Source organism: Papio anubis, chromosome 2, assembly GCF_008728515.1.
Source record: "Papio anubis isolate 15944 chromosome 2, Panubis1.0, whole genome shotgun sequence".
NCBI lineage: Eukaryota > Metazoa > Chordata > Mammalia > Primates > Cercopithecidae > Papio > Papio anubis.
The window spans coordinates 112,024,940-112,040,151 of record NC_044977.1 but is presented as its reverse complement, the minus strand read 5'-3'; the positions used below and the strand labels follow the sequence as shown (position 1 = coordinate 112,040,151).

The 15,212-nt window shown below is 36.1% G+C and overlaps 1 protein-coding gene across 2 annotated transcripts in view; it reads left to right on the top strand.

Annotated features, from left to right (window-relative positions):
- The window catches only part of KCNMB2 (potassium calcium-activated channel subfamily M regulatory beta subunit 2), a 305,703-nt gene extending 290,754 nt beyond the window's left edge, over positions 1-14,949 (top strand). The window contains exon 5 of one of the 2 annotated variants that reach the window (XM_017955685.3): positions 13,152-14,949. In XM_017955685.3, the coding sequence (XP_017811174.1) occupies positions 13,152-13,436 (285 nt within the window). In that variant the 3' untranslated portion in view covers positions 13,437-14,949. The remainder of the gene's footprint in view (positions 1-13,151) is intronic. The other variant, XM_017955689.2, reaches the window with a different exon arrangement.
- Positions 14,950-15,212: the final 263 nt, after the last annotated feature.

The window sequence follows — 15,212 nt, the reverse complement described above, 5'->3', positions numbered from 1 at the left end:
CTTCCATTCAGAGAACTTGCTATGTGACTCTTGTCTAGAAAATATTTATTTTCTGTGCAAGTTGTGGGCAAATCATTCCTACATTTGTGGTAGTGCAGATTTAGCTTTCACTTCCATTTGAAAGGGTAAATATTAATATATCTTTACACAAATAGACTGAGTCTTTCAAAGCAACTATGCAGCTTAGAGATGTACAAGACAAAACCATATGTTTGTCCTGTACCTGGGAACCATCAGCTAAAGGTGTGTTCTGTTTGTCCATGGTCATTGTCATTTAGTTCTGTGACCTCAGGGATATAACTTAACGTTTCTGATCCTCAGCTTCCTTTTCTCTAAAAAGCAACAAATGGACACCTTGCAAGGTCCTTATGAAGATGAGACCTCAGCATATACAATGTTGAGCAGAGCATGCTACTTTCGACCCATGGTCACTGTGTGTGTGTGTGCGTGCACGTGTGTGTGTTCTTCTTCACATATGTCATATTCATAGAGGCTGAATTTTCCAGCACTAATATATTCAAGTCCACATGGTAGATATTCAACAAATGTGTATTTTATTAAAGTTTTACATAAAATTTACATTTGTAAGGTCTGGAATGACCAGGAAGGCGTCAGCAGAACCAACTTGCCATTACAATTTTAAGTTAAATATATTGAGTTTTGGATTTGTGGTAACAATTAGATATGCAGAATAATCTCATATGCCAAGACAACTCAATGCCACTCTTGGCTCTTATTACCAGGATAAACCCTTCTGACCTCTAATCTTTCTTGTAAAAGCTTTTCTTTTCATTAAATTGTCAGCATTTAAATGATATAGCTTACAGTTATTGAAAAAATGCAGTAGATTCAAAGTTCAATACTAGCACATAGAGAGTGAATAGGATTTGTTTCTGATATATCGACACAAAGTAAGGAAAACAACCTTGAACTTTTGTTGCAATAACTTAAAAGAATTCTTGCAAATATCTCTGAGGACTCAACATAATAAATATTTCAGAGAATGTTGTTTGAAAATGCTGGCTCTGATTTTCTTTCATTTGTAGTAGCCACAAATAATACCAGTCCCAGTGCTGTGCTGCAATATGCAAAGCCTAGCTCTCTCACAAAGTGTTTGTCTTTCATGATCTTCGCTTAAGTCAGATTTTAAAATCAAAGCTGACCGGTAATGACAAATGCCTATAAAACTCTTAAACCTGAATAGGCATCAAAAAAAGGGACATATTTTCATTTCCTCATTTTGGCAATTTATCACTACAGCCCTGTGAATGCATTATTTAGGCTATAAACAGAGAGGGAAGCTACCAATAAATGTCCCAGTTACGTATTCAGGACTGGTATCTTACTTGCTCTCAGCATAACACTAGGTCATCATTTGGTTTATTGGTCCCACTATCTTGTTTTTTCAAGTAAATTATAACATAGAGAACTGTGCATGAAATGAAAAAGTACAGCTCAAGTATTACAAACAGATTCATGACCACCATGTAACCACCTTAAGGTTCAAGAAATACAACATTTTCTGTACCTCAAAAACACCTTACATGCCCCCTCTCAATAACTACAGGCTCTGTGTCCACCAAAGACAACAACTATCCTGACTGTTTATGGCAATTACTTTCTTACTTTTCTTTGTACTTTTATCACCTAAGGATATATCCTTAAACACTAAATATTTTATTAATAGTTTTGCCTCATTTTTAAACATTATATAAATGGAATCACATAGAATACTTTCCTTTCTGTCTGTTTTTCTTCACATAGCATTATGTTTGTTAGATTTATTCTATTTGGTTACAGTTCATTCATTTTCATTACTGTATCATATTCCATTGTATGAATATGTCTGTTTATTCATTCTACTGCTGATGGACATTTTGAGTTGTCTACAGTTTGGGACTATTACAAGTAATTCTACCATGAATATTCTCATATATGTCTCTGGTGCACAAGCACACACACTTCCATCAGTTATAAACCTGAGAATGGAATATTTAAATCATAGAGTATACATATCTTAAAATTAAGTAGATAATGCCAAGTAGTTTTCCAAAATGTATATGCCAATATACATTCTCACCAACCCTGTGGGTATGAGAGTTCTTACTGCTCCAAATCTTTACCAACACTTGGTAACATCTGTAATTTTGATTTAGCTAATGTATATTTCCTCATGATTCTAATAGCTAATGTTATCAAGTGCCTTTTCATTTATTCATTGGCCATTTGGATATCCTTTTTGTGCAATGTCCATGCAAGTTGTTGCCCATTTTTTATGGAATTGTTTCTTCTTTACGTTCAATACAGGAATCATTTAAACATGAACCTCTGTTGGTTATATGTGTTGCAAATATATTCTCCCATTATGTGGCCTTTTCACTCTCTGAATGTCTTTCAATGAAAGAAACTTCTAATTTCAGTGCAGCCAGATTTTGTCAATCTTTTTCTTTCTGTTCAGTGCTTTTGCTGTTCTGTTTAAGTCTTATACCCACCCTAATATCATAAAGTCATTCTCCTAAATGACATTCTAAGTGTATTATTGTTTTCCCTTTCATGTATACAGTAAAATCTGACTGGAATTAATTTTTACGTAGGGATCAACTTTCTTTTTTGTTTGTTTTTTCATATGGACACTGACGTGCTCCAGTCCATTTTTGAAGAGACCACACTTTTCCTCACTGAATTATTTTTATAATCTCATTTCTTCCTCCATTTTATCAGAAGTTATCTATTCTGTTACTATTCTTTTTAAAGTCAAAAAATAACAGATGCTGGCGAGGTTGCAAAGAAAAGGGAATGCCTATCCACTGCTGGTGAGAACATAAACTGGTTCAGCCATTGTGGAAAGTAGTTTGGTGATTGCTCAGAGAACACAAAGCAGAGCTACCATTCGTCCCAGCAATCCCAGTATTGGGTATATACCCAGAAGAATACAAATTATTCTGCCACAAAGACACATGTACATATATGTTTATGGCAGCACTTCTCACAATAGCAAAGATGTAGAATCAACCTAAATAAATGCCCATCAACAGTGGAAAGGATTTTTTGCTTCTTTCTGGATACATCCTATCTTCTAATTCAGCAATTCTTTACTCTGCAAATCAACTGTTAAACCCATCCATAGAGTACTTAATTTCTCTTACAGTATTTTCAATTCTAGAATATCCAACTGAGTCTTGTTTTATCATGTCCAGTTCTCTGCAATATTTTAATTATTGTCTTTTAAATCCTTCAACATAAAAGTAAAATTATAGTTGTTATAAAATCTATTTTGATATCATCACTATTTGAAGCCCCTATGTACCTGTTCTGTTTTTGTTTTCTCTTGTTTGTTTTCATGTTGTCTTGTAGTATCTGACTATTTTTATTAGGTTTCAGATATTATATTTGTAAAATTTTTATAAAAAATAACTTTAATCCTAGGATAATGTTATAATGTCATCATTTCCAAAAATTATTTCCATTTGCTTCACCAGCCACAAGCCATTCAGGATCACCTCATTCTGACTTCATAAATTGTGATACTCAAATCAGAACTGAAGTCCCTATGAGGACCTATCTATTTCAGGCTGACTATTCTCCCAGGATGCAACCCTTCAGAATCCCAACCCAAAGTGAATAGGGGAATTATCAAGACCCCAGCTTGATAGGCCCCCAATAATAATTCCTGCTCATAGCTCTGCAAGGCTGCCAAAAATGCCAGTTAATCTCCTAGGCTCTCACCCCCTCTTCTACAATCAGCAAATGCTCCCAGGGAAAAAGGCAGCAAACATTTGGCTCACTTTCCTGGCCCAGTGATTCTTCACTTTCTGGAAAGCTACCCTCTGCTTTTAATCTGAAATATACACACTGAAAATACACAATTATCTCTATGTCAAAAGGTCATTAAACTGTCTTCATGCAAAATGAGGAATATTCAAGATAATTATGGCAAAAACATAAAAAAATTTTCAATGTCAGCTCTCTTTCCTGTTATCCTTCCCAGGCTCACCAAAAATAATGGTCTCCCTCACAGTTACCAACAAATAGGCATGGTTAAATTGAGATACATCAGGAGCTGTTGATAATAACTGTCCTAAGACAATAGGAGGTGAAAGGATATTAGTCAATCTGTCTGCATCTTGGTAGAAAGCATTTTATTTTTACATTTTTACCCTCTCTCATATAGTTTTTCTTTAGCCTTTAAACCCAGTGACCAACCTCTTGTCAACATTATGACCGAAGCTGCTTAAGCTGATAAACTGTCATGCACTCCTAGAGCCACTGGCTGACTAATGGGCCCTGGGAGCTACAAGAGGGCTCAAGGGTCCCTGCCTCCCTTGGCTACAAGGCTGTCACTAGCATCATAAAAAACAGCAGCTGAGTATTAATTCACTATGGTTGTTGCTTGTGAATTCCTCAATGCCAATCTTCTTCAGGATTTTAAAACCTCTTTTCCTCACCGGGAATTCCCAAAACATGCCCCTATGGTTTGAGGATAGATTTAAAATGTAGTTTGGTGCAAAAAAAAGGAAACTATACCCATTTTTTTGGTATATGGCATAATACTATATATCTGGTCTGATGATGTAGAAAAATCCCAATTCAGTTTCTCCTACTATACTCTCACAACACACTGCCAAATCCAGGTGTGGGGGTGCTTTTCCCCACACATAATGAAGGTGAGTTCAGAATAATAAAATAATTTTCCCAGAGTTGCACATTCACTAACTAATTATGTCTCAATTAAAATCTAAGTCTTTTTACTTCATCATCCTTGCTCTTAAAGAGTAAAACATTAGAGCATCCCCTTGAGAGAGTAAAGACAAGAGTTCTGAAAAATCCAAATTCTGTGAACTATTTATCCTTCTGATAGATATTTTGGTGAACAGGTGAGAATCTACATCATTCCATCCTATTCCAAGAGGCACTTAGGATCAAGTAAGAAACAATGAGCAAAGAATAGAATTATCTGTGATCCATAGGTAAGATTAGGACTGTATATTCAGCACCAGTTTATGTAGAGTAGATATTAAACAGATAGAAGCTTACCCTGAAAGGGGTAAAAAAAAAAGTGGGGGTTGGAGGTGGGGAATATGCCCTGAAATTTGGCATTTGACATCGCATAATTAGCATTTTAAATTTGAGATATTTCTTAAACATTTCCTGAAACTGCCGGCAGACCAGAGATTCAGAAACACTTTTGTGATTGACAAAGTTTAGTCACTCCTTACCAAAGTTGAAATCTGGGAAAACTGAAGAGAGCACCTTTGTGTATAAGTAAAAGAAAGAATGTGCCATAAAGAAGCTGATACTGAGCATCAAAAAGGAAAGCAGGAGGAAGGAACCTAGTGCTTTTCAATTGCCAAGAGGGAGGCGCGTGGTGAAGACTCAAGGTCAGATTAAATATCTGCCTCACTTTAGGACTAATTGGATACATCAGAATCCTAGGGACTCTGTGGTTTAAGCTTTCTGGATATTGTCTAATCCCAAAGCTCCAAGAAGATTCTATCTCCTTAGTCAATTTCCTAGGTCTTTCAAGTTTCTTCTCTACTCCAAATCAAGCAGAAGTGTCATAATAGATATGAGACCTGTGGGCAAATATAGGAAAGGAAAATCTCTCTGTAATGGGACCTTTGTCTCAACACTGAAACAAACAGTCATGCATAGCAGTGTGAATTCTATTTTCCTTTTCACTACTAAATACTTGGAACAGTCAACTTGCCAAAATCAAGCAGATACTAGATATTCAAACTAAACAAGTCTAAGGTAAACGTTGTAGGATCCACTTTTTAAAAAAGTGATGGTAAAGAGCATGAAGTCTCAAAAGGAGTGGGAAGAAATGAAGTCTCAATTTACTTTCTCAACTCATCTGTTTATCACTAATGTTCAAAAAATTCAAAAGTTGAAAATATATTTGTGAATCCAAGGCTACCACCTGGTGAACTATACATTCTTTGAACATTCAAGTTATGTCCTGCTCTCGAGCATAGAATGCAGTCTGGTACATTATATATGCTTAATAAATATGTGCACAATATTCATTATTTGAGACTACTAGAAAACGTTCCATTGACTTTGGAACCAATAATATTTATGTTTCACATGAGCAGTGTTTTTTTCCATTTTTGGTTTTTGTTTGTTGTTTGTTTACTTCATGGACATTGTGAACTAGGACCTGGCTACTAAGGAGTTCTGACAGTACCTTTGTAACCCACCTCTATGATTGTACAGTCTTTATTGAAAGGCTTTTTAGCCACATTCTCATCCCATTTCATCACCCATCTGTGTTTTTTTTTTTCTGTTTCTCTCTGTACATTCTATAATCGTTTATGTTTTTGTCACCTATATACAACATGCTACATGGTATATTGGAGACAATAAATATTGAATGGATTTTATTACATTTCTAACCCCATTTCAAAAATAAGATACTTCCCTCTTTATAAAAAGGCAAATGAAGAACACACCCTTCCCTTGAAGTGATCTGAGAAATTGATAGCTCCCTTCCTACCATCACAAGGAAAGGAGACTGACAGTGAGGTTATTCAGCCAAAAACACTCTCTTATTGCCTCATCCCTTCCCCACATCTTTTATTTTTAAGATGAAGGCATGTCTCTCTTTGCTTCACACAAGCCTAGTAAGGCATGTCTGAAAAAAAGCCCAACAGGTAGTTTCTTAAAACTTCTGTCCGTCATGAGAATAAAAATAATTGTTCTAAAGGATTCTGGAAGAGAGGCTAAGGAAAAAAAATTTAGTCAGTTCTCCAAAAATTGGAGAGAAGATGCAATTGCTGGACCTTCATGGCCCAGGTAAGGGAAAGGATGATCAGGAGACATAGACAGGACCCAAGGTTTTTCAGCTGGGAAAGGAAAGAGCATGATCTTGGGTCCATCCCTGTGGTTTTCAGTACTAAAGAGAAGTTTCTATCTGTCAAGAATTTAAGGATTGGGAAAAGCAATAAGATTTTATTAACAAAACTCAGGATTAAGAGAGATGTAAGTCTAAATCTTCCACTGAATGGCTGCTTCAGAGGTTTGATAGATTTATATAATCACATGTTAAGGCACAAAAGAAAAAATTACCTATAGCCATAGTAAAATATTAACATATTTTTATCAGTACGAAAATATATTGTATATATAAAATTATTACTCATATGTTCTTTCTGTTAAATATCATACAGAGTCTAAAAGCTAAATCTTCCCCTTCCCACACCTCCCACCAAAAAAGAAAGATCTAAAAACGATAGATGTTTATTTTCTATCTAAATTACATTTTTCCAACTAAGTGTATATCTCACTTAGTAAAGTTTTGTTTATTGAAATGCATTCTATGTATTCGAAACCAAAGACATAAAAATGCCCTCTGAACACATGATAAAATCATGAGATAACTAAATCTTCACTCTAAATTCACACCTGCCTAAGAAACATACTCATGACTATTGTTTGAGCCACAGAAACAAAAACCTAGGCTCCTAGTGTAGAATTCAGCATAATGCAAATCTCCTAAGACAAAAAGGCAAGGGACACGAGATGACAGCCATTAAACAGGACTGCTTCTGTGAAAACCATGCAGCTAGTAATTTTGTTCTTCTTAGAGATTCCATAGTTTAGTATGTGATGCTTGATTGAAGACTTTTAGAAGACCATGTGGATATATGTGAAATTCCAATAGAAAAACATGTTAATGAAAATTTATTGAGCCTTTATGCATATTCATCATTTAATTGTCACAAAAAAAATCCAAAGAAAACCTGCCATGAAGGCTCTATTAATCCCATTATATAGATTTTAAAAATTTATTCTGCGAGGCCACATAACTTGCCTACAGTCACACAGTAACCAGATCTCCTGAGCACAAGTCAGGAGCTTGTTATACTACTCATACATTCATCATCACCAAAGGACTTATCACCAAAAGACATATCAATAATAAAAGTAGATGATCACCAAAGGACTTATCAATAATAAAAGTAGATGACTGATTGACAAATAGTAGAATTTTAATTCTCAGGGACGGTTAATGGTCTAGTGACAGCTGGTTTATATGTATGTTAAAAAAATGACAAGATGAGAAAGAGCTAAAAACACCAGGGGAGAGGACCTTTTCTCCACTGGTATCTGCCTGTTGCTCATATGTGTACCATTGGCCCTGAGGTCCCACGATCAATCGAGTATGAACCATGCCTCATCCATCCAGCCCACATGCATGTAATGAAAGTCCAATGACTTTCAACTTTAATTAGCAGCTCCTGTATTACAGTTCTGCCAGATGGTCTCAATGGTAGTTTATATGAAGAATCTTACCTAGTGACAGAATTATTGCCATTTGTCTGACAAATGTTTATTTAAAAATATATATTTTTAAGCTTAATCAGTTCACAAAAGCATAAGAAAAAGAAAAACTTCACTTTCAATGGAATGCCATTCTTACTGAGATCATTTCAATAACTTAGCACTGTTCACCACTGAAATTGCTACTATAAACTATCTTGGCACAGAAATATACAGATACCTGAAGCATTCATAATCTAAATTGGTTTGGTTTAAATTCAACCAGAAATAGTTTGTCTGTTATTTTTTAAATGCTTTGGTTCAAAAAACATTTCTAAAAACATTAAAGCAATGATCAGGGCATCTTCGAAGATGTCCATCTTCGAAGGACAAAAATTAAGGTATTCCCACACTGCCTTATACCCTTTTGATCCGGAGGCATTCAACTGGTAGGAAATTCGCTTCATGACAGTCAAAGTCCAGTTGTCATACTAAATTATAACTGACTGAAAAATTCTGCTTTCTTGGTGATACTTTCACCCCCTTAGTGCCTTGCTAGTACCAGGGAATTCTCTGCTCCACTCACCTATACAAATGTATTCACATTTATTCTTAGCTGGTTAAATTTTAAGGTGTCAACCAGACCTTGCTACAAGAACATCACATTAAACATGGTTTATGATAAATGCCAGCATGCTCATCCTTCATTCTTAACTAATCAAAGAACCTTCCTGCTGTTTATAGTCAAATAATTCAATGACTACAGCTCAGTAAAAAAAAAAAAAAAAAAAAAAAGCAAGGTGCCTGTGTGCTCACTGATAAAGTCCAGGGAAAGAGTAATTCAAATATATTTCATTAGCCAAAACTCTTTGTTTTTTAAATATTTTGTTTCTGGGAAATCTACTGGTCTACATTTTTCTGAAATTTCAGGCTTCTACCCCAAAACCTGTATCAATGCACCTCAAAGCTCACCTTATCTGTGTCTCTGCATATAGTCATGGAGGTTGTGCATTGCACAGAGGTTCTAATCACATTGTAAAAGTCATATATGTGAATATTTACAGTTACAATTTGTAAATTGGTAAATGACAGTAAGATGTGAGTTTTATAAATAAAATAAATTTATTAGGATAATTTTCCAACTGAAAATGATAACGTTTTGAAGAAGGAGCATAGTGTTTCAGCTCACACTAAAACACTCTATAGATAAGCAGTGATTCTGTCAGAAACTAATTTAATTCTGATAAATCAGATAAGTTAATCATTTGATTTTATATATATATGTATCAAGGGGCAGGACAGTAAAAAGTCTATTGAGAGGTTCTTACCAATAGAGAAGAGAGTTAGCCAAAAACCCAAACATCTCCCAGAAAAGCGATTTAAATCACTTTTTCCAAACTTAAAAAAAACCCTCATTATTATATCACTTTTGTCATGGCACATTTATAAACAAAGGAATATAAGTCACAGAGATTTCCTCAGAGATAGCTTTTTTAATTAAAAATGTGTCCAACTATATAACATAAAATAAAAAGAAAAACTACAAGAAAGGTATTTAATTCCATCTGTATCTAGATAAGAAAGAGGAGAAAGGGAAGAGTGAACAGGAAGAGGAACAGAGAGAAAGATTTAAAGCCAGGTGGGGGTTGAGGGAAGGGCAAGGAAGGAAGAGATACAAAAGAAAACAAAATGCAAAGATATAAGTGTGTATTAATCTGTTTTCACATTGCTATAAAGAACAACTGAGACTGGATAATTTATAAAAGAAAAAGGTTTAGTTGACTCACAGTTCTGCATGTCTGGGGAGGCCTCAGGAAACTTACAATCATGATGGAAGGCAAAGGGGAAGCAAGGCATGTCTTCTCATACTGGCAGAAGAGAGAGAACATGAGGGCGGGGGTGCTGCCAAACACTTTTAAACCATCACATCTCATGAGAACTCACTCATTATCATGAGAATAGCATGGGGAAACCACCTCCATGATCCGGTCACCTCCCACCAGGTGCCTCACTGACACCTGGAAATTATGATTTGAGATGAAACTTGGGTGGAGACACAGAGCCAAACCATATCATTCTGCCCCTAGCTCTTCCCAAATCTCATGTCCTCTCTTCCCAAATCTCATGTCCTTTGTACATTTCAAAACCAATCATGCCTTCCCAACAGTCTCCCAAAGTCTCAAATCATTCCAGCATTAACTCAAAATTCCAAGTCCAAAGTCTCATCTGAGACAGGGCAAATCCCTTCCGCCTATGAGCCCATAAAATCAAAACCAAGTTAGTTACTTCCAAGATACGATGGGGGTACAGTTGTTGGGTAAATAGACCCATTCTAAATGGGAGAAGTTGGCTAAAACAAAGGGACCACAGGCCCCATACAAGTCCAAAACCTAGCCAGGCAGTCATTAAATCTTAAAGTTCCAAAATAATCTCCTTTGACTCCATGTCTCACATTCAGGGCATGCTGATGCAAGAGGTGGGTTCCCAAGGCCTTGGGCAGCTTCACCCTGTGGTTTGGTTCTGCAGGGTACAGCCCCTGCAGTTGCTTTCCCAGGCTGACTCTGAGTGCCTGTGGCTTTTCTATGCACATGGTGCAAGCTGTCGGTGAATCTATCCTTCTGCGGTCTGAAGGACAGTGGCCCTCTTCTAACAGCTCCACTAGGCAGTGCCCCAGTGGGGATTCTGTGTGGGGACTCCAACCCCACATTTCCCTTTTGTACTGCCCTAGAAGAGGTTCTCCATGAGGGCTCCACTCCTACATCAGAATTCTGCCTGGACACGCAGGCATTTCTATATATCCTCTGAAATCTAGGTGGAAGTTCCAAAACCTTAACTCTTGTCTTTTGCACACCTGCAGTCCCAACAATCCCTGAAGCTGCCAAGGTTTGGGGTTTACACCCTCTGAGGCAATGGCCTGCACTGTACATTGACCCCTTATAGCCACAGCTGGAGCAGCTGGAAAACAGGGCACCAAGTTGCAAGGCAGCATAGAGTAGCAGGGCCCTAGGCCATTTTTCCCTCCCATGCCTCCAGGCCTGTGATGGGAAGGGCTGCTACAAAAATCTCTGACATACCTAGGGACATTTTCCCCATTGTGTTGGCTATTAACATTCAGCTCCTCATTACTTATGCCAATTTCTGCAGGAGGTTTGAATTTCTCCCCAGAAAATGGGTTTTTGTTTTCTACCAACATGGTCAGGGTGCACATTTTCCAAACTTTTATGCTTTTACACATAAGCTCCAATTTCAAATCATCTATTTGTGAATGCATATAACTGCACATTTCAGGAAAAGCCAGGTCACCTCTTGAATGCTTTGCTGGTTAGAAATTTCTTCTGTCAGATATCCTAATTCATCTCTCTCAAGTTCAAAGTTCCACAGATTTCTATGACAGGGGCAAAATGCTGCTAATCTCTTTGCTAAAGCATGGCAAGCACAACCTTTGCTCCAGTTCCCAGTAAGTTTCTCATCTCCATCTGAGACTACCTCAGTCTGGACTTCTTTGTTCATATCACTATCAGCATTTTGGTCAAAACCATCCAAAAAATCTCTAGGAAGTTCCAAATTTTCCCTCATCTTCCTATCTTCTTCTGAGTCCTCCAAACTGTTCCAACCTCTGTCTGTTACTCAGTTCCAAAGTTGCTTCCACATTTTCAAGTTATCTTTATAGCAATACCCCACTGGCCTAGTACCAATTCTCTGTATTAGCCTATTTTCACACTGCTATAAAGATATTACCTGAGACTGGGTAATTTATAAATGAAAAAGGTTTAATTAACTCACAGTTCCACATGGCTGGGAAGGCCTCAGGGAACTTACAATCATGGCAGAAAATGAAGGAGAAGCAAGGCACATCTTCTCATGGTGGCAAGCAAGAGAGAGAACATGAGGGAAGAACTGCCAGACAGTTTTAAACCATCTAATCTCATGAGAACTTACTCACTATCATAAGAACAGCGTGGGGGAAACTGCCCCCATGATCCAATCACCTCCCAGCAGGTCTCTCTCCTGACACATGGGATTACAATTCAAGTGAGATTTGGGAGGGGACACGGAACCAAACCATATCAAAGTGTGTAGAAATAAAGAGAGGAGAGACATGTAAAAGAGGTAGCCAAAGAAAAGAGAGGTGAAAAGATCAAAAGAAAGGTAGCGTAAGTTCTCAGGTGAGTGGTGATTAAAGAACTGTTTTATTCTTCCTTGGCTTATAGGAAAAGCTGTTTTATTTTTCCTTGGCTTATAGGAAAAGCTACTTTGGCATGCTAAATGGATCTGACCCACTCATCTCAGCTTTTTAACTATTCAATATTCCTACACATTACAGATTTCTTTTTCAGTAATTCAACAGAAGTGTGGCTGTTTTTTTTTATGACAGTTGCAAGGTAACCAAATAAAATGAAACCAAGAAAAAACGATAAGAGTAAACTACTTTCCCCGAGAGAACTTTTATGTTATGTGGACAGATGTGGACAGACAAAATGATGGCAGAGTTGACATTCTGATTCCAAAGAGAAGTATGTTCAATAGAAAATAATTAAAACCGATCATACCTAGCTATGGCAAAAAGAATCCTGGGAATCATTTAATTTATTTTATGTACGCAACATGGAATGATTAAATCAAGCTAATTAACATATCTATCATTTTATTTCAATCAATAAATAGTATATGGGTGAGCAATCAAGGGACATCTTGGTCAGATACCTTAAAACATTGTTTTAATCAATGTGTTATTTATTAGGGTTTCCCAAGGCACCAGTTTGAATATGAAAAGAATAATCACCATGGTTGTTTCACAGATCACTAATTTGAACACAATACTCCAACCCTGCTTAGAGTCTGAAACACACAGAATATCTTCTAGTAACAGTTTATCTTATTCTCCACAGTGCTCCTATATACCTAAGTGTGGAAAAAATTTTGAAGAATCCATGTCCCTGGTGAATGTTGTCATGGAAAACTTCAGGAAGTATCAACACTTTTCCTGCTATTCTGACCCAGAAGGAAACCAGAAGAGCGTTATCCTAACCAAACTCTACAGTTCCAACGTGCTGTTCCATTCACTCTTCTGGCCAACCTGTATGATGGCTGGAGGCGTGGCAATTGTTGCCATGGTGAAACTTACACAGTACCTCTCCCTACTCTGTGAGAGGATCCAACGGATCAATAGATAAATGCAAAAGTGGATAAAATAATTTCTGTTAAAGCTCAAATACTGTTTTCTTCCATTCTTCACCAAAGAACCTTAAGTTTGTAATGTGCAGTCTGTTATGAGTTCCCTAATATATTCTTATATGTAGAGCAATAATGCAAAAGCTGTTCTATATGCAAACATAATGTCTTTATTATTCAAGAGAATAAATAACTGTTTTGTGTTGGTTGGTGGTTTTCATAATCTCATTTCTGTACTGGAACTAGTACTTTCTTCTCTCGTTCTGCCAAAATAGGGCTCAGTTATTCATTTGCCAAGCTTTGTGGAGGAATGTAGGTGACATCAATGTGAAAAAGTCTGTGTTCTGAGTTGTCAGATCTCTTGAAGACAATATTTTTCATCACTCATTGTTTACTAAAGCTACAGCCAAAAATATTTTTCTTTTCTTATTCTAAACTGAGCCCTATAGCAAGAGAAAGGACCAGACTTCCTAATTAAAGGAAGTTAGGTACTTTCCTTGTATTTTTTACCATATCACTGTAAAGAAGAGGGGAAACCCAGCCAGCTACTTTTTTTCGTCACTTTTTATTCATAACTTCAGATTTTTAAAACTAATTTCCAAAATACAAGCTGTTTTCATTAGCCAATTCTATAATATCTTCCTGTGATTTATGTAGAAAATGAACAGACCCCTTTTCCATTTAAGACCCTTCTACTGTGTGAAGAGATGATACCTACAAGGAGTATCATTACCTGTGAGTTGACTGAATGTTGGTAGGTGCTCCATTACAATCCAGAAAAGCCTGTGTTACTGATACTTGTGTGGAAATCTTTATTTCATTTCAATTTACCTGTTAGATGGTAAAATTAAGATGCTACTTGCTGGTAAAAATTGGTGGACCGGTTTCAATGGGTAAATCTGTTGTAGTAAATTAATGTGTTGGAATATTGCTCTTTGGGAATTTGTGTTTAAGTTAATGAATGTGTAGTATCTCCTTCTGACAAGTGTTCCCTATTGGGATTTTAAAGCTATGTGCACAGAATACTAGTCTCTTCTACATGTTTTATTTTTCTATTTACAACTCCCTTTTTTGTTGTTATATTTTATACACAGAATAGATCTTTTTTCTAACACATATTTGAACTGAATAACAGACTTAAAGAAAGCCTTTGTTCACATTACTATTTACTTATTGTGTTTGGGGGAAAATATGAGGGATTGATTTTAAATAAAAAGCATTCCATCTTTCATTTAATATCAATATCAAAAGAAGAAGACAAACATCTATCTTTCTCATCTATATTTAAGTACCTTTTTGTAATGTAGTATCAAAGTATTTTAGGTATTGCAAAATTTTACAAATCATTTGTGGAATGAATGGTAAAACTAATCTGATGAAGTGGAAAATTATTCTGCAATATTGTAATTCATAGTTTGACTTTTCATAAGCAAATAAATCCTTAGGATGTAATCAGGACTTCAAATGTGTAATTAAAATTTCTTTTAAAAAATCTATTAAATTGCAAGATTTGAATACTTCTTGCATTCTGAGCTGACCAGCCCATGTTAGTCCAAAAATTTGTATTTCACTACCTTTAAAAATATTTTGAGTGATGACAAAGAGAGTTTCTTTTTTTTAACACCCAAACACATACACATAATGTTGTGACCATTTGAAAAATAGGATGAAAAATTCTTTTATTTCTACTCTACTTTAAAACATATAATTCTGAAGATACTAAAGAATTACTTGAGACTATAGAGCTGAAAATGTGCAGTCTTTAATGTTTTTTAGGC